This window comes from Carassius carassius, chromosome 28 (assembly GCF_963082965.1).
Source record: "Carassius carassius chromosome 28, fCarCar2.1, whole genome shotgun sequence".
Lineage (NCBI taxonomy): Eukaryota > Metazoa > Chordata > Actinopteri > Cypriniformes > Cyprinidae > Carassius > Carassius carassius.
This window is the reverse complement of record NC_081782.1, coordinates 22,990,131-23,011,181: the sequence shown is the minus strand read 5'-3', so window position 1 is coordinate 23,011,181 and position 21,051 is coordinate 22,990,131. Positions and strand designations below refer to the sequence as shown.

Below are 21,051 nucleotides of genomic sequence, written 5' to 3'. Positions count from 1 at the left end.
CTTTCTGTATCTGATATTAAAAGAGAAAATTGTGTTGCAAAAGTACCTGTAAAAAGAGATGAGTATTACAACATGCATTTACTTATTAGCTTTTATAGCTCTTCTAACTAGAATAATTAATTCACTTTTCACTTCACTTTTTTAATTGATGTAGAGGCTGAAGTTTGTGAGAGAAATTATAAATAAAGAAGTTTAGATTTTTTTTTATTCAGCAGTGCTTATGTATAATGTCTTTCCACACAAGCCCCCATTTTTTGGCATTTTAAACCTTGCTGTGCCATAACATGATGTTGTTTTTTCTATTTGTACCAAAGTTGTTGGAAGTACTTTAATGTCATTGTGAAAAAGTAAATGTTATAGTTTGACTGCTTTTGACGGTTTCATTTAAAATAACTACAAATACCGTATTGTTTGTGATGGCATACCTGAGTTTGCAACAGCAATAAAAGGTCCAACTTAAGGACAAGCAAACAGACCAACACCTGGCATAACTGTTTATCCACAACCTTCATCACTCATTTAAGCTTTAGCTTGTATTGAGAGACATTCTCAGTAAGAGGCAGGAAGTGATAATTCTGAAGGCTGTGGGACACAAGCAGGACAGAAGTCTTCTCCCGATGTTCCAAAGGAAAAAACATCTAAAAACCCTGAAAAAGCATGGGCGAGACATGAGTGAAGATTTGAGAAAAGAAATTGTCTCGTAATATTAATGTAAAATAGCATTCAGATACACAAACACAAACTAACTAACTTAACTAAGAACAAAATAATCCAACAAAAAAAAAAAAAAAAAAAAAAAAAAGGTCATGGCACCATATATGATTCTGGACCAGGGGCAGTGGCACAGCCCTACTGAGTTATTCAATCCATTATTTAAACATGAAAAGCACTTTCGAATTTAATAATATGAGGTTCTCTCCAGGGATGTTTTGCCACATTTCTTCAATTAAGGATTGCTGCGTTGTATATGGTGGTTCCATTTGCTTGAACTTCTTCAAGTGAGATGCAGGGCAAACCGAAAATCCTCCTTCACTACTGATACCGCGACTGTTCTTTTTTTGTATGTGTTCAGTCGCTGGCATTCTACACATTTAATTTTTTCTACCCTTTTACCAAACTAATGGCTGTTAATGACTATTTGAATTGAATTCTGCCAAAGTGTGCGCTTGTATGTGTTCGTAATGTAAGTCTGCCCATGTCTGAAAATAATTGATGAAAAACAAAATAATTTCACATAAAAACATTAGGCTATAGCTTATATTTCTTTAGTAGCCTACATTTTTTTCAGTTAATGTAAAAAATAAAATTAATTGTAAAACAGTTTTTTTTTGTGTGTGTGTGTGTGTGTGTGTGTGTGTTCAGCATATGGTGGGCCACATTTGAATTCGTGACGGGCCGCGGGTTGAGAACCACTGCTTTAAGCACTGAATGAATGAATGACAGGTTTGTTAGTAAATCGCACAAGGCACATAAAAGGGTGACATCTAGTGGAGAAGATTTGTAATTAGATTAACGCTAATCTTACGTTCAATGTCTGCGGAAATGAATATGAAAAAAAATCGATTCATGGCCTTTGAGAATCGATTTTGAATCGACCACATTTTAAAAAACGATTAATTGAAAAATCTATTATTTTACCCAGCCCTAACTGGTCCTAGTTACAATTCTAGCAGCTGAATTTTGTACCAACTGTAATTTACTTAGGGTAGCTTTAGAAACTCCAGTCAGCAAAGCCTTACAATAATCAATACGTGAAAAAACAAAAGTGTTGATTAACTTTACAGCCACAGAGAAAGTCAACATTTGACGTAATTTGCCAAAGCTTCCGAGATGAAAAAATTATGCTTTGACTGTGTTACACACATGATGTTCAAATGTTAAATTGGTGTCAAATATCATTTTTTAGTTTAGTTTGGAATCATAAAGCACAACCATCCACATTTAAGGTTATGGACTCTGCTTTACGCAACTGATGAGGTGAACCAATAAGTATCCCTTCAGTCTTGTCACTGTTTAGACAGAGAACATTTTCAGATATCCATTTTTTAATCTCAGTAAAACATTGAGAAAGAAGAGACACAGGCATATTGACATCAGGTTTTGAATGTATATAGATCTGAGTGTCATCGGCATAAAAGTGAAAGTTAAGACCAAGAGTTCTTAAAAGTTGGCCAAATGGAAAAATGTAAATAGTAAAAAGTAAAGGGCCCAAAACTGATCCCTGGGGAACACCAGAGTGCACCACACCGACCTCAGACTTGCAATCACCCATCACAACAAACTGCTTGCAATCAGAGAGGTAGAACTTAAACCACTTTAATGCAGAATCAGAAACTCCAAAGATAGTCTCTAAACGGGTGATTAAAATGGAGTGATCTATAGTGTTGAAAGATCAAGAAGAATCGGTATAGACAGACGGCTAGAATCAGAAGCCATTAACAAGTCATTAGTGAACTTAACTAACGCTGTTTCAGTGCTGTGGAGTTTACGGAATCTAGACTGAAGTCGCTCAAAAAGAACATTAGAGGAAATATGAGAAAGCAGTTGAGAAGCCAGTTTGTTTATATCAGTTATAACGGTTGTCCACGGTTGAGTGTAGAAATATGTGAATATTTTTTTTTGGAAACTAAATAACACGTCCCAATAAGTGACTTGTGTGCTCAGATGTGCTCAGCACCCCATATGATGGATTGTATTATTGTAACATTTAGTGTTGTCACGGTACCAAAATTTCAGTATTCGGTACCAATACCAGTGAAAATCCATGGTTCTCGATACCAGTATCGGTACCAAAGCAAAACACAAAAACACACTTATTAAAAAATGTCTTGCACTCTATTTGTGTTGGCATATATGCAGATTCATTCTCTGCCAGCAGAAGGTGCTTGTAGAGCAGGTGAGAGAGGTTTCTCCAGTAACGGCTGTAATTAGGGATGCACCGATATGAAAATTTTAGCCGATAACGATAACCGATAATCAGCTGCGTGCGGTGAGCTAAAGATGATCACCAGCAAACTGAAGTGCTCTATTAACCTTCTATTGGCTATAGCTTAACCAAATGCATTCTATATGAGTAAAATCTGATTTATATGCATAAAATAAACACAATATTACAACGTACAATTGCACAAAAGACTAAATGCACAAGCGAACTTAACTGTGCTAGACGTGTGGATCCATTGTGGATGCGCTCTTCCCTTAACAACGCACTAAAACACAGGCGAACAAAAATTCTGTTACATTATTTTACAGTAGCTAATAATCTCATTATAATATGACAGACTTGCCCTGCACATGTTGCAGTTCACTGTATTTTCCTTTTAGAAGCATTTCCAATGATTTTCAAAGCAATTAAAAAACATCATGGTGTGAACAGAGCGCATCTGAAGTGTCTCTGCAGGAAATAGTGCATTATTTATTGGCTCTAAGATATCGGCCAAATTCTCTTATCGGTTCGATAATGATAACAGAAAAATTAACATTTATCGGTCGATATAGATATGGTGGACGATATATCGTGCATCCCTAGCTGTAATCAAATAAGTGCTCAGCCAGCGCTCACAAACACTGCTCAGTCATTACAGGCAAGATTAAATAAAAATGAAATCGTACTCTGTTATTAACGTAACCTCGGTTCCCTGAAATACTGGAACGAGTACTGTGTCGAAGACGCTTATGGGAAAAACTCCTTTTTTCTCCTGAACTGAAGCCTTATTCAATCACGCAGTGAAACTGCATGGCCATTGGTTCGTGCAGTGTTATTAAAACAAACCAATGGCCCGGCAGCGGTGCTGCACGAACCTATGGCAGCGAAGCCCGCCAAAGCCCGCCAAAATGGGCAGGGGATCTGGCTATATCCCCGATGCACCGAGTGCATACTAGCAGAGTTTGAGTCTTGGGCAAAGAATGGCCAAGAGCATGCAAATGAGGAACAAAAAGGTGACCTTTACACAGAGAGAACCCTAGGCTGCGTCCACAGTCCACTTCGAAAGCCTTTGCTTTGAAACCGTTAACCCTCTGGCGCAGTTTCAAAAGCATCTGAAGAGCTGCTCTGATCGCCTTATTGGCGCAGAACACTCTATGTAGACTTTTAGTGCCCTCACTGGGCAAAGCAGATTCAGCTCTCGATCGTCTACTGTGTTTTGTAATGCAGAGAGAGTGACCACTTGTGCTCTGAAAGGTGTGGAGAGCACCTTTGGTACATAGCCATGCCTTGGTTTCAGGACGACCTTCGAGTCGTTAGGCCCGAATTCTAGGAAATTAGGGCTTATCGAGAGTGCTTGCAAATCGCCCACACGCTTAAAAGACACTAGTGCCAACAGCAGAGCGGTCTTTAGCGACAGGGCCTTAAGGCCTATGGACTGTAGCGGTTCAAAGGGCAGGTCCCATGAAGGGACAGTGGGAGGGCAAGGCGGGTGAAGCCTTCTGGCACCTCTCATAAACCGGACGACTAAGTCGTTTCTGCCCACTGACTGGCCTGCTATAAGGGCATGTGACGCCACTGTAGTCGCTACGTAGACCGTGAGCATGGAGGGGGATCGTCCCTTCTCCAAGAGCTCATGTAAAAATGACAGTATCACTGATACATCACAGGAGGTTGGGTTAACGCCATGGTTTGAGCACCATGTGGAGAACACAGACCATTTGGAGGCATAGAGGCGTCGTGTAGACGGAAATTGTGTTTAGCACACGCTCAGGGAGTCCCGTGCTCTGGGTCCATTCTAGCAGTCATGACGTTAGTCTGAAGAGACACATCGATGACAGCCCACCTTGGTGATTTATGTAAGAGACCACTGTCATGCTGTCGATCTGACCAGCACGTGGTGGCTCTTTAGGTCTGACAGGAAGCTCTGGCAGGCTCGTTAAACTGCAATCATCTCGAGGCAGTTGATGTGAAGCCTGCTCTCCTCTTTCGACCATCGGCCGAAAGCGGGTTTCCCTTCGCACAGCGCGTCCCATCCTTTGTTGGACGCGTCTGTGGAGATCACTTTCCTTCTGCAGACCATACCAAGCAGGGCACCCTGTTCCATCCATTGCATGTTCCTCCAAGGGGTCAGGGTCGAATGCAGTCCTGACTCACCTTGATATTCAGGCGTCCGTGACACCACACATGAGGTGGAACACGTGGTTTCAGCCAAAATTGGAGGGGGTGCATACGTAGCAGCCAGAGCTCCGGCAATGCTGCTGCCATAAGACCCAGCAACTTCTGGAATGTTTTAGGGGGCGAGAAGCCCTTATTTTGAAAGAGGCCGCGAGTCGCTGTAGAGCCGTGGCACGCTCATTCACCATTGTTGCCCTCATCGTAACACTATCCAGAACTATCCAGAGTCTAACACTGTTCCAGAAACGATATCCGTAGGCTGGGGGACCGTGAACTCTTGGCAAAAATTCACCCTAAGCCCCAGGCATTACAGATGGCTGAGGAGCAAAGTTCTGTAACTCAATGCCTCCCCCTCTGACTGAGCTAGAACTAGCCAGGCGTCGAGGTAACGGAGAATGCGGATTCCCTTCTGCCTGAGAGGGGAGAGAGCCGCATCCATGCATTTTGTAAACGTGCGAGGCACCAGAGACAGCCCAAAGGGGAGGACCTTGTATTGGTAAGCCACACCCTCAAAGGCAAATCTCAAGAACGGCCTGTGACGGGGGGCTATCTGGATGTGAAAGTAAGCGTCTTTCAGATCCAGCGAAAAGAACCAATCCCCTGAGCATATTTGTGAGAGGATTTGTTTCAACGTGATCATTCTGAAGCGCCGTCTCATGAGGGCACGGTTCAGATGTCTTAAATCGAGGATGGGGCGCAGCCCGCCATCCTTCTTGGGAACTAGAAGTAACGGCTGTAAAACCCTGAGTCTAGGTGCGCTGGGGGAACAACTTCTATAGTTCCCTTCAACAGCAGATTTTCTACTTTGGCACGAAGAACGTGAGCATTCTCATTGTGCACCAAAATGTGGTGACCACCCCGCGAAAGCGAGGTGGTCGTCGTGCGAACTGAAGGGAATAGCCGTGTTTTATTATTCCCATGACCCAATCTGATACCCCGGGAATTGCTTGCCATTGTGAGGCCCGGATGGACAGAGGTTGGATTTATTCAAGTCTTTGTCTGCTATGGGGGGACATAGCACTCGTGAGTGTTATGTGAGGAAAACTGCTCTCTTTGTGAAGGAGTGTGTTTTTTTTTGTTTTTTTTTTAATAGCGCTTTGCTGTCTGGGTGCTAAAAAGGGCCCATTGTTTGCAGCAAAAACAACTTCGTCGACACCTGGAGATGGACGGCAAAACACACGGGACAGTTTGGGGGGTGGTTTCCACAGGCTGGGCAGCGGCGGTAGCAGCGGGCGCTCCGTTGCACTTCTCACCTCCCTGAGCGTGGCGATATCCGGGCCAGACTCATCAGTGGCAGCGAGAAGTTTGGCCTGGAAGACATGTAGCACTGCCATGGAGTGGAGCGCCGCGGCTGCTTGCCCTGCCGATGAATAAGCACGCCTGGCGAGCGCCGACGTCGTACAGCAGGGTTTGGACGGATGGTTGGCCTTGGCTTTCCATCCAATAGCCGTGGGCGGGCAGAGATGCACGGCCACAGACTCGTCCAGCGGCGGCAGTCGCTCGTATCCTCTCTCTTCAGCGCCGTCAATTGAGGTGAGGGCAGATGAAGATGAAGTACGCAAGCGCGCTGAGTAGGGGGCGCGTCATGATTTTGTAAGCTCGTCGTGGACCTCCGGGAAGAACGGGGCAGTTCTCTGACGAGGGGCTTGCTGGTGCCCCGGCAGAAACCATTCATCCAGACGGCTACGAGATGGTTCCTCTGGAGGAGACCATTCCAGACCCAGCTCATCCACTGACCTGGAGAGAACGCGGATAGGTTCGGCGTCCATCCCGCGTTTCGTGCAGCTGGGTTCAAATAACATCAAGGGCAGCTAGAGACATGCTGTCCTCTAGCAGTTCCTCCTCAGTCCCTCCAAACATGACCAGATCACTCGCGGCAGCTGAGGGACGTTGGTCTGGCTGAATAAAGAGGACTGGGGAATCCCCTCTGGGCGGGAGAAAAGGAGGCACGCGGGGGCTGAGCCGGCGTGAGCTCGCTTTCATCCTGTTGCTTTAATCCTCTGCCCTGCCTTTTCTTCCTTGCCGGCTCGCGGGAGGAAGAAAACGGGAGGGCGCGAGGAGCGAGATCGCTCTCTGAAAAGAAAGCGATTCTCGAGCGCAGAGAGGCGATATTCATGTTCTCACAATGAGAACAGGAATTCCCCGTGAGTGCTGCATCAGCGTGGGGTTTCCCCAAGCACGTGACACACTCGCTGTGCCCGTCATCAGCGTGCAGAGGGGCTCTGCACGAGCTGCAATGACGAGACGGCATTTGAAACAACGCCGTAGAAAAGGCTCTTTTAGAGAAATTTGCTCTTTCAATATATCTCACCGGATGGCCGCAGGGAAGCGATGTATCTGCAGCGGGGTCCGGCAGTCGCGTTCCAGTGCGAGGCGTGTCAACGGCGAGCAGTTCAGCGGAGATCAGCGAAGCGATGTGATGTCGTCGCTGAAGGAGAAGATATCTGAATTCCTGTGGCGAAGCAGCCAATATATAGCCAGATCCCCCGCCCATTTTGGCTTTGGCGGGCTTCGCTGCCATAGGTTCGTGCAGCACCCCTGCCGGGCCATTGGTTTGTTTTAATAACACTGCACGAACCAATGGCCGTGCAGTTTCACTGCGTGATTGAATAAGGCTTCAGTTCAGGAGGAAAAAGGAGTTTTTCCCATAAGCATCTTCGACGCAGTTTCGAGTGAAGTATTGAAAGGGAACCATAATTTTCTGAAGACAGCTGGTTTCCACCTGCACTGGGTTTTGACTTTGACATGTACTGTTCAGTAAATTCAAAGCCTTTTAGAAAATCTATTTGTGGTGGTCAGTTTTGATATTGTGGCAGGCTGACTCAAATAAATCAATGTATGGGAAACACGATTAAACTTACCTGCTTGAACTCTTTCATTTTATCTGGGTGTCTGTCTTTTAAGTGTTTTGTTAGTTTGTTGTTTTCCTCCTTTTGATGTCGCCATCTCTCAGTGCTTTTATGAAGAGAGCGCATCTCCACACCTTTCGGATAGTGCATCAGGAATCTGGTTAACCGGGTACTTCTTTACCACTGGTACTTAAAAAATATATATATATTTTTTTTGTAACATTTTTTTTGTACCAACTTGGTACCGAAGTACCGGCTCTTTTAACAACACTAGTAAAATTTGTTGTTTTGTCTAAAGTTTTTTGGTGTGATGGTATCTGAAGGGATAATTTTAAAAGTCATTTGTTATTTGATGTCCCTTTCATTGGTAGTGATATTTCTGAAAGTGGAGACTTGCAGTGAATATTCTGATATTCAGAAGGGCTTGTTATCTGATTGTGTTAATTAAGCTGGGACCTTATTACCAACCCACACAAATGTCTTTGTCTTTAGTACACCCCCATACACAGCAAATAAATGAAGGTCAATAAGTAGGCAAGCCTGCTGCACTGTGTTCTGGGCTTCTGTGGATGTTATTCTGGGTTGAGGCATTGATTAATGTCTTCACTCATTTTCTGTAATATGTTGTGCTTGATAATCAGTAGGTTTGATTAAAGGAGGCGTTAGCCTGAGGAACGAGTCACACTTTGGATGGTTCTTTCAGCGTTAGTAGATCAGACATAAAAAAATTCATAATATCATTTATCAGCTATATTTTTCTGTGGTAACAAGGTTATTGGGGTGCACCATAAAGCTTACAAATATTATTACATGAATGCATTGTATAGCAGTGAAACTACAGATTAATATTTAAGTCATTGAATTCAAGTTCATGTAAACTCTTCTCTTCGCTGCGGCTGTCTGCCATCCTCCATTCAGCATTCAAACTGCGTGTCATATTTGTTTACGACAGTCAAGACGATGAAACTCTCTCCAAGAGCGCACAATAACTGAGAATTAAAAATGTGAAAAGAAAAGGCTCAATATACTATTGCACAGATTTAATAAACTATGCATCAATATCTCTTTCCTTTGTGCTTTGAGCTTCTCTATGTGGAGCTGTGCGCTGTGACTCTGTATTGCTTTGTGTTGCCTCAATTATTAACATTTGTCATTAATATTTATCACTGCACAGCAAAAGTCTTCTGGGTCAACCTATGTATTCTATATATTATGGTAACTAAACAAGCAATAGCTAAAACAAAAGAGAATGAGGAAAAACAAGACCAAAAGCAAACACAAAAACAGAGGCTATGTCCACACAGGTTTTTTTTTTTTAAACAGTTTTTTATTCTTTCGTTTAAAAAAAAAAAAAAAAAAAAAAAAAAAAGCTCTGGTCACATGAAAATGCAAAACATGCTATGAAGCACTATCAAAAGCATGCCAAGCCAACAGATGGCAATATAATCTTAACCGTAAAGCTATATTGGCCAGTCAGAAGCCTAACATTTTTTTCTAGTAGGCGGAGATAACAGCACATGCTCTGACTTCACAAGCCAAAATTTCTGGTTTCACTGTCTACATGATAACACTGAGAGTTTTTGAAAATCTTCACCCTGGCAGGAGTTTTCAAAATTTGTCATTTTCAGTGACCTGGTGCTGCGCTTTTGTGTGGACCAATAGCCAAACTGCACAGGGAAAGCTGTGATTTTGAAAATCCCTGCATTCGTGTGGACGGCCAGAGGCCTCAGGTGTTTGTATACACCCCCATCCAGTTAGCAGCTGCACTCAGGAAAGAAAAAAGAAAGAAAGAGCAGGGGCTCATAACAAACAACATTAAATTTAATGCAGTTAATTTTTTTTTTTTTTTTTTACAATTTGACAAAATGGTTTCATCCTGTTCTTCTTTATTTCTAAAGGAAATGTATTTTACCATGGTGCTGTAGAGAATAATTTAGCAGAAAATGTTCATGGCTCATGACTGTAAGTACAATTATAGGCCTAGGTCCTGAGCTTTACAGACTGCTCCTAGGTTTTCATCTGTGACTTTGTGCTTTTTTATAGTTATATTTCTTCATTTGTGGGATGGTTTCACCCTTTTTCAGTTCACTTTGATGTTTCTTCTCATGTGACATCCTGTGGTTCTGCAGTGATCTTTTGGCACCAGCAGTTCTCATTAATAGCTCATGAGGAGGATTCAGAGGATGATTGACAAAACACAATCCTTCACAATTTGGTGTCTGATGAAGGCACCCATGATCATCTGAGCCATAAGTTCAATAAACTGTCTGCGTGTTTATCAGTCATTTTTTCCACAGTTGCACTCCACTGAAATAAATGTAGTTTAGTCTTAAAAAATGTGTAATATATGTGTCATCATGGCCATTCAAACCTTCAACCTTGAGCCAGATGGATTTTGAATGCAGTTTCAAAAACTAATTAATAAGTAATTAATAATTTTCCGTGGCGGAAAATCTGACGTGGTTTAGTTTAAAACCAAACAGACTGTATAATACATTTACCTGTAGATGGCGCTTTATGCATATGAGGTTAGCTAAGGCTGACAGCAACATCAGTTAACCGATAAATACGACAGACATGTATGATGGCAGAGGGTAGGAAACGACAGAGCCCTGTTTGGGACTATTTTGAATTTAATTCCGGAACAGGAAAAAGCTAATGCATTGTCACGCTGAATAATAAACTTTGTGGTGTTGAAATTAAGGGGAAAAATCCCACAAACTTAAAAAATTTAAGGTGCATTTGTTTGGTTCTTTTTTGCATCTCAAATCCTTGTTATTTTTATCAAGAGTTAACTGTAAACTGTTTTGCTGAAAATAAATGTCATGCTTTGCTTTCTTTGGTCTACAACCCGAATTCCGGAAAAGTTGGGACGTTTTTTAAATTTTAATAAAATGAAAACTAAAAGACTTTCAAATCACATGAGCCAATATTTTATTCACAATAGAACATAGATAACGTAGCAAATGTTTAAACTGAGAAATTTTACACTTTTATCCACTTAATTAGCTCATTTAAAATTTAATGCCTGCTACAGGTCTCAAAAAAGTTGGCACGGGGGCAACAAATGGCTAAAAAAGCAAGCGGTTTTGAAAAGATTCAGCTGGGAGAACATCTAGTGATTAATTAAGTTAATTGATATCAGGTCTGTAACATGATTAGCTATAAAAGCTTTGTCTTAGAGAAGCAGAGTCTCTCAGAAGTAAAGATGGGCAGAGGCTCTCCAATCTGTGAAAGACTGCGTAAAAAAATTGTGGAAAACTTTAAAAACAATGTTCCTCAACGTCAAATTGCAAAGGCTTTGCAAATCTCATCATCTACAGTGCATAACATCATCAAAAGATTCAGAGAAACTGGAGAAATCTCTGTGCGTAAGGGACAAGGCCGGAGACCTTTATTGGATGCCCGTGGTCTTCGGGCTCTCAGACGACACTGCATCACTCATCGGCATGATTGTGTCAATGACATTACTAAATGGGCCCAGGAATACTTTCAGAAACCACTGTCGGTAAACACAATCCGCCGTGCCATCAGCAGATGCCAACTAAAGCTCTATCATGCAAAAAGGAAGCCATATGTGAACATGGTCCAGAAGCGCCGTCGTGTCCTGTGGGCCAAGGCTCATTTAAAATGGACTATTTCAAAGTGGAATAGTGTTTTATGGTCAGACGAGTCCAAATTTGACATTCTTGTTGGAAATCACGGACGCCGTGTCCTCCGGGCTAAAGAGGAGGGAGACCTTCCAGCATGTTATCAGCGTTCAGTTCAAAAGCCAGCATCTCTGATGGTATGGGGGTGCATAAGTGCATACGGTATGGGCAGCTTGCATGTTTTGGAAGGCTCTGTGAATGCTGAAAGGTATATAAAGGTTTTAGAGCAACATATGCTTCCCTCCAAACAACGTCTATTTCAGGGAAGGCCTTGTTTATTTCAGCAGGACAATGCAAAACCACATACTGCAGCTATAACCACAGCATGGCTTCGTCGTAGAAGAGTCCGGTTGCTAACCTGGCCTGCCTGCAGTCCAGATCTTTCACCTATAGAGAACATTTGGCGCATCATTAAACGAAAAATACGTCAAAGACGACCACGAACTCTTCAGCAGCTGGAAATCTATATAAGGCAAGAATGGGACCAAATTCCAACAGCAAAACTCCAGCAACTCATAGCCTCAATGCCCAGACGTCTTCAAACTGTTTTGAAAAGAAAAGGAGATGCTACACCATGGTAAACATGCCCCGTCCCAACTATTTTGAGACCTGTAGCAGAAATCAAAATTGAAATGAGCTCATTTTGTGCATAAAATTGTAAACTTTCTCAGTTTAAACATTTGCTATGTTATCTATGTTTTATTTTGAATAAAATATTGGCTCATGTGATTTGAAAGTCTTTTAGTTTTCATTTTATTAAAATTTAAAAAACGTCCCAACTTTTCCGGAATTCGGGTTGTACACTGGAAGTGTTCTGTTAGCTGCTAAACTATAATTACTAAAACTATAACCGAAACTAAATAAAATAAAAACTAAATAGAAATGTGTTTGCAAAATAAAAACTAAACTAAAACTAACAAAACCATTCATGAAAATAACTAAAAATAAACTTAAATTTAAAGCAAAATTGAAAACGATATTAAAATAAAAACTATTTTAAAAAAGCAAAACTATAATAACCTTGGGTCAAAGGGATGGAGGAGGACTTTATTGCAAAACGTCAAACTGGTTGTTTTTCTATTAATCGTATAGTGATGTTTTATGTCATTACATGTATTACGTTTCATTAGTATTACTTTAACACTAACTAAGAGACGGTATCTAATTACAAATAGCTTCACAAAATAAATGCATGGTCTGAGTGCTGGTAGGTGGTGAGAGGAAAGTGAAGAAATGAAAGAGGGCTGAATCAGCAGCGAGTTGCTCTCTTGAGGACATGACTGCTATTGTTCTGATGTCATGCTTTATAGATGTTCTTGTTCTAATAATGTTGCCTTGAGCCATCTTTCCTTGTTTTAGTGTTCTACAATTCCTTTTACAGTTCTCTTTTCTAATAGTGTTATGATGGGCAAAAGACTAGTAATATGTTTATTTTGAAGTGCGAGTATGGGTTGTAGTTTTGACAAGAGCTTTGGTGCCATCTTGTGGTTGGCTCAGGAAAGTTGCTTTGAATAAAATCTTTGTTTCTGTATAAGCGTATACTGTATACTGTTATTTGAATTTATATGTTTACATAAATGTAGGCAGTCATATCGCTCAAGTCCAAGACTGCTTGCCCACTGAAGCTAAGAAGGGCTGAGCCTTGTCAGAAGCTGGATGAGAGACCTCCTGGGAAATCTAGGTTACTGCTGGAAGAAGTGCTAGTGAGGCCAGCAGGTGGTGCTCAGCCAGCGGTCTGTGTGGGTCCAAGCACCCTATTATAGTGACGGGGACTCTATACTGACAGAAAGCACCGTTCTTTGGATGATACATTAAACCGAGGACCTGACTTTCTGTGGTCAGTCCCAGGATGTCCTTTGAAAAAGTGTAGGGATGTAATCCCATCATCCTGAACAAATTCACCCATTCCATCCTCATGTCCATCATCATGGCCTACTACTCACCCCCATATCCACCAATAAGCTGGTGTGTGAAGGGGCGTTCATCCAGGTGGATGCTACACATTGGTGGCACACAAAACGCTATATAAATGTCACAAATTATTATTATTATACCTATTAAAATGATTATTTAAACTTATCTCTTTAGTCAACGGTTGGAGGTTCGAGCTCAGGTGGCCCAGGCATTCCTGTCAAAGTTCCAGCTGTCTGCCACTGAAATGGCAACATTACGTTCTGCACGAGATGGTCCCATCACTGAGGTAACCATGTTATCCTATAGAAATACGGCTCATTGGTCATGAAATTTCAGTTGAGAACCAAAGCACATAAATGAACCATGATTGTCCATATTATATTCATCTTAAAATATAATAACCCCCCCCCCCCAACCTCCAAAAAACAAAAAAAAAAACAAGATATTTAATTTTTTAACTTCCCATTTAAAAAAAAAAAAGATTCTCAGCTCAGTATTCAAACTTTTTTGTAGTGTTATATTACACCAATAAAACTCACAAGTTAAATTATCCCATGCCGACTAATTCAAAAATAAGTTCAGACAGAATCATCTCTAATGTTAGTTTGAACTGTGTGTGTATTGTGCAGGACTTCTTCAGAGCACTGAACCGTGTGAAGAACATCCATGAAGATGTGAAGGTCTTACTGAGGACTAACCAGCAAACGGCAGGGTGAGAGAGAATACACTAGAATAGAATAGAATTAAATAGAACAGAATAGATTAGAAATGTAATTAAAATACAAGAATACTGTATATAAGAACCATCTTGATTCTTTCTTGACTTTTTGCATGTAGATGTTCAGTGATGTCTGTGCTTTACTGCAGGCTGGAGATCATGGAGCAGATGGCTGTGTTACAGGAGACCGCATACGAGCAGCTCTATCGCTGGACTCAGAGTGAGTGTGTGCTCTGGACCTTACACAGACACACACACACAGCGGAGGCGAGAAGTTTCTGAAATATAAGCACAGTTGCTTCTGCCAGAGAATGTGAAACAGAAAACTGACTCATAGCTTACAGAACGACTAATGACACTCCTGTTTTACATTATTATTTTACTACTTTAGTATTATGTTTTAGTTGCATAATAAAAAGTTTAATAAGGTATTTATGTGTTTTTGTATTATAGGATGTCTTATAGATGTTTCTGTGTCTGTCTTCTTTGTCTGTAGATGAGTGCAGAGGGTTGACTCAGGAAACATGTGATATTCCTCCAGTGTTGAGTCAAGCAATGGAATCTCTCCAGGATCGTCCTGTTCTTTATAAGTGAGTTCTGTCTCTTACTAACACACTTGTCCCAAAACACACTCTTCTAATGCCCATATAGCATAACAATACACATCTTTTTTCAGCAGTGATGCAATTTATTTTCTTAGTGAAATCATTCTAAAATATATACTTATAATTTTATTCAGTTCACAAATTGTATGATTAATAAGTTAAATAAATGAATAATAAAAATAACAGCACCACCTCTCTTGTATGTATTCTGTGGCATTCTGTGTTTCGGAGCAGTTCAAGCCATTTTCATATTGCGTTGTGTGAAATACTGACTGAAAGACGGCTCTGAACACTTTACTGTAAAACTGCATGAGCCAGTAATACACATACTAGAGCTCTCGGCTGGATAAAGCAACTCAGTGTCGCACTAGCAAGGTTTTGATGAATGATGATTGTAATCAAGGTAAAGACGATTATAGTGACATACAGGAGTTGTACATTAGGTGTGCTTGTGAAAAAAAAAAAAAAAAACTTGTATGTGCGATATTGGCACATCTAAACCATCGGGCCCTATTTTAATGATCTAAACGCAAAGTGTAAAGCGAATGGCGCAGGTGCACTCAGGGCGTGTCCAGATCCACTTTTGCTATTTTAACAATGGAGAAACGGTTGGCGTGCCCGGGCACATGGTCTAAAATGGTTGTCCCCATTTGCGAGCAAATTCTGATACATGCGATGCCTATCCATTATGACATGTAGGCATTATATATATATTTAATTAGTCTACAAAAATTGTTATGCATTGCAGTCCTTTAATTTGTAATATTTGGCATGTTTGTGTGCCCTGTGTTTAATAAGTAGTGTGTATGCACGTTGCGGACACGCCTATACTAACATGCTCTTTAAAAAACAAAGAAAAAAAACATTGCGCCAGACTTTAGACCAGGTTTGAGTTGGTCTATGGCGCAGTCTATTTTCAGCTCCTTAAAATAGCATTGCGCCAGGCCTTTTTTAGACCAGCACGCCCGTGGGCGCAAAAATGAGCGCAAATACATTTGCTAATTATACAACGTGCCGCTTGGCGGGAAAATGCGTACAGCGCCGGACTGAAACTAGCAAACACACTTGCTGCTATGTATATTCACATAGTTGTCAAAATAAATGTACAGTGAGTGTTTTATAATGGATGCTTGCTGAAGAAGCGTGTTCTGAAGAAGTCTGTGAGGATCAGTGGTGTTTATGTAAATACTGTAGGTGCATCCCAGATACGATCACTGGTTCTGAAAGAGGAACTGTTCATTGATGATCCACCTTCAGATCACTGAGTTTCCATACATTCAAAATTGAAATTTAGAATAGAATTGGTTTCATTTTTTCATTTGTGTTTTGGTGTGTTTAGTGACGCTGAATAGATTCGTATAGTAGTTTATATGCAGTCCTTTGGCATCTCCCTGTGGTCTTGTTTGGTATGGCAGGTTGACTTGTGCTTATTTGTTAAAGCTGCAGTCCGTAACAATTATTATTATTATTTTTTTTTTTTAAGGGGTCATATGAAGTCTCTAACATTAGGAAATAAAATAACATTAGGAAGGCGTGGTTGACTCTTAATTTTTATAAATATCTTATATTTGAGACTTTAGTCTTTGCAATTTTACAGATCTTCTTCCACACCAAAGAGAAAGAAAAAATTTAAATTGCATCATACGACCTCTTTAAAAATGAACTGAAATCAATATTTGAGCAATTACATAACCAGCCAGTGTTCAAAACTATCGTCTCACTTTAGCCCGATTCACAATGGTTAGCTTATAATGCTTTATATTTTGCTTATAATGCTTTATATTTTGAGTGGTACGGGTAGGTTTTCGCAGGAAATTTTGAGCATGCTGCTGTCATTGTGTCACGTCTGTGAACCTAAAGAATTTGTCCCGGCTACCAGGCGATCACATGTCAGGATCCTGCTGGTAGCGTGTCATTTATAGCCTTTTCTCACAGCAGATAGAGTATTTAAATGTATCGTTGTGATGGTGGATTGTAATCCAGAAAGGCTTGTGTGTTTATGAAACACATGTGAATGAAATTAAATTATATTGAAGTTTTAAATGTGCTTCTGATTACAGATAGCCTGGGATTACACACGATTTGTATTTTAAAGACAACCAGTTCGAAGGGAGTTTAGCTTTTTGGGTTAAAAGAATTTCAAATGGTATGACAATTAGAGATTAATGTTAGACTGTACAGAAATTTTAATCTACATGCTAATACACACTATACTCATAGTCACGCAATGCTGAGGTTGTTAAAAGATGCCGCAGCGCGAGGCTCATGTGAACTTATCATCTACTCCACATTAATAGCAAAATAGACATGACTAAACATCTAAAGGCAAGTTAAAAGAGAGAGTACAACTTTACAATCCTTATCCTAGCTGTTTCATGTAATCGCTCAATCAGTTTTTCAGCCACACAGACGTCAATATAATATTATTATATTAAAAACATCAAGTGTAATTTTAACATCAGACAATTTTAACATTATAGTAATGTAGTACCAACTGACTTTTTTCCCATGAGAAAATTTGGCATGTACTGTACCTTATATATATTCAAAAGAATTTAAATCAAATTGAATTGGTAATCGAATCGAATCGCAAGCTTGTGAATGAGAATCGAATCGTGAAATTTGTGTCAAAATCCAGCCCTAATAGATTGTGTTTTGGCAGAGTAGCCTAATAGTGTAATCTAACTATGGATAGAAACCAGTCTTTTATAAGTACCAGATATGGGTGTCATACCATAAAATATTTTTAATACAACTGACTTTGTATTTACACATTTTAAGTTACTTAAGGGTTGCTACTAATAAGTACCCCTTAACACTTTCATTGTACAGAAAGAGAGCTGTAGTGATATCGTGAGAACAGAACGAGAATGAAATCGCCAGAGACGTGAGTGAGCATGTAACTGAAAGCTGTTGATTTATGTTAAAAGGCATTAACAAAGTCTGAATATTGAGTCAAACAACACAGCAAGAGCAAAGAACATTTTCATTGACTTCAGTCTCAGAGTTCAAGCACTCTCAAAAACTCCCATTGTAATCAGTAAAGCTGTTTACAGTGTAAAATTTATATCTTACTTTTGGTACTTACATTCGTACATCCGCACGTTGTTGTTTCTGATGAGAGCATTCAGTCAGTGAACGTGCGCGGTAAGCAAAACAGCGGGAATTCATTTATGACTCATCTGAAATGCCATTGTATTTATAAGCACAACAGAATAATGTATTATTGGTTCAAATGTGCAGCACTGTAAAAACGTGTATGTCTCCGGCTCTGTGCCAGCCAGCGAATGCAGATTTGAATTTAGCAGATGGTTAAATGTGGCACTGAAAGTTTTAATCACACTGGTGTGATTGTATCAAATATAAAAAAAATATAAAATATCAGTTTATTTAAGATACATTGAAATAAATAAATTTAGTTGACTTTCACATTTTTATTTATTTATTAAATGTTGCTAAAATAAATAGTTTACAACCACTTAACTTAAAAACATTTAATATATATTTTTCCCACTGTATTTGTTTTCTTTTTATTTATTGTACAACTAACAAAAAGCAAAAAAGGCATCTAATAGTAGCTTGCTCTATTCTTTTTCTATTACTTCTGTTTTCTTTTTATTTGTTATATTAAATTTAAAATGAAATTAAAATTAAATTTAAGTATTTAGCAGACGCTTTTATATATGTTATATATATAATTTATTATATTACAAATAAAAAGAAAACAGATATAATAGAAAAAGAATAGAGCAAGCTACTATTACACAGTACAGACTAACTTGTATATTGTTCTTTTGTTGATTTTGATTGCTTCCATTGTCCTCATTTGTAAGTCGCATTGGATAAAAGCGTCTGCTAAATGACTAAATATAAATCTAAATCTATAGGTGTTTCAGGTATGTATACTGTACCTTTTACCTGCAGTGAATTAGACTGCAATTCCATCATATATAACACAAGGTGTCAGTCTCTCACAATCTTTTGGAAGCAGTTTCCTGTGTCAGAGTCCCAACTGTCTGTAAATTAGAAATTAAATTTAAATTAAATTTTTTTTTTTAGATTGATTAGAGTTTATAAGTTAAGCCACGTCAATACAATGCAAAAACAACAACTTGGTTTGAATGAATGAACACAGCCAGAAAAATGATATATCCCTGCAATGTAAATAAACTGTATCAAGCCAACACGTTGTAGATTATTCATACTTTCACTATTAATCATACTTGGGGATAGTCATTTGAACAAACCTCTATGCAAAAATGCTTAATATCACAACATCCCGCACAACGCTGTGTTACGAAAATGAATGATACCTCAAATTGCATGTTGAAGAGGTGATTAGACATCTATAATTTACCTGAACCATATCAAGAGACCTGAAAATCACAGATAGAGACTTGCTAACTTAGGCCAGTATGCATCCACCCAGAAGACCCTAAAAACAACTCATAACACTACCATGGAAACAAGCCACAACACTTAAGCATCATGATGGCCATTTTTGAGCTCACATATGTATGTAATTATGTGAATGTAAATAAAGTGAACTTGCATATTGCAGTCCGAAATGCATGTTAAACAGTACATGCAGAGATGGCATTTGTGTGCAACAGTATACACTGATCAGCCACATCATTAAAACAACTAAGAGGTTATATGATTGTATTGTTATAATGTCACATATCAAGGGCAGAAAGTGAACAGTCAGTCCTTAAAATTCACTTGTTGAAAGAAATGAGCAAGCGAAAGATCAGAGTGACTTTGATGAGGGCCAAATAGCGATGGCTAAACTACTGGGCCGCTTAAGTGGAGGCAGTGTTATGCTCTGGACAATAATCTGCTGGAAAACCTTAGGTCCTGGCATTCATGTGGATGTTACTTTTACACGTACCATCTATTTAAAGAAGATAACTTCCGTGAGGCAAAAATGCCCTTAGGGCTTAAAGCAGGGATCAGCAACCTTTTCGGCATGACGTGCCATTTTTTATTTTTATGGTTAACCACTGTGCCAACACAGCCCCCCCCCCCCCCCCCACACCCCCACACACAAACCCCGATATAATTCTGTATTTAAACGGTACATACACAATTTTTTTATTATACGATAAAAAAAAACGTTTTTTAACGTTTAATCAACGTTAATGCACTGCTTTAATTGATGAACGTGCACACACAGACACACACACACCACTCGCACACAGAGATCTGAGATCGTGCTGTGCAAAAAGTAGCATTCAGAGTGTTGTCACGCTACTTTTATTAATCGATACTGAATCGCTACATTATATTTCTCAACAACAAAGGGGCAAAATCGCTTCATTGTCTGCAGAGAGAGACAATTTACCCCCCCCCCCCCTTTCTTTCTCTCAAAATGGCCATATTTCAGAAAATGTTTCATCACTGTATATAGCTTTAGGTCATTTAACATTTCTATGGTAAAACGTATTATTAAAAGTTGACTAATGTTAATTGATTTGCAGCTTCATCTTACCTCACTCTCTTTAGCGTTAAACTGACGCTTCGCGCTCTGCTTCTGTGAACAGTAAACCCCGCCTACTTTGATCTGATTGGCCATCTCAGTCATTTTGACATTGACGAGTGCTGTTAGACCGAGGCTTTGATCTGAAGCACCTAGTATGTGCAGTGTTTGCACGTGCATCCATGCAAGTTAATTCTCACACTTTAATAGTATTTGTAGCTCCTAACAGGCTGTGTGACTATGAGAAGTTATTACATCAAACTGTACGTCATTATACAGTTTTCCTTATTGCTTGCGTGCCAGCGATTATCCCTCTGCGTGCCACTGTTGGCACGTAGGTTGCCAACCCCTGGCTTAAAGGGTTAATAATTTATAATTTATAAATTTTTTTGAAAAAGAAGCAGAACAAGATAATAAAGACAAATATGAAAGAGATACAAATTAAACTCATTTTTTTAGATACATTAAGTTTGCTTAAAATATTTATTTCATATTTGTTGGTTAAAATTAATGACACGGATAGGTACTTAATTAGGAATGCTGTCCCTTTAAGACGGCATGCATGTAACACTGACACACGTTCAGTTTTCACCCACCTGTTCACCTTCACTTAATCCATAGCTGTATTTTCATGAGATATTTTACACGATAGACATGTGGACTGCCACATTTATTTTTGAGCGCTGAGCTCACGCGCTGTATATTAGTGTTAATTTCGTCAGACGAGACGAGACT

The 21,051-nt window shown here is 39.7% G+C and overlaps 1 protein-coding gene across 1 annotated transcript in view; it reads left to right on the top strand.

Moving 5' to 3' along the window:
• cog6 (component of oligomeric golgi complex 6) overlaps window positions 1–21,051 on the top strand; it is a 68,331-nt gene that overhangs the window by 21,857 nt on the left and 25,423 nt on the right. The window contains exons 5-8 of the mRNA XM_059514846.1: window positions 13,689–13,800; window positions 14,144–14,226; window positions 14,382–14,452; window positions 14,729–14,822. Coding sequence (XP_059370829.1) covers window positions 13,689–13,800; window positions 14,144–14,226; window positions 14,382–14,452; window positions 14,729–14,822 — 360 coding nt within the window. The remainder of the gene's footprint in view (window positions 1–13,688; window positions 13,801–14,143; window positions 14,227–14,381; window positions 14,453–14,728; window positions 14,823–21,051) is intronic.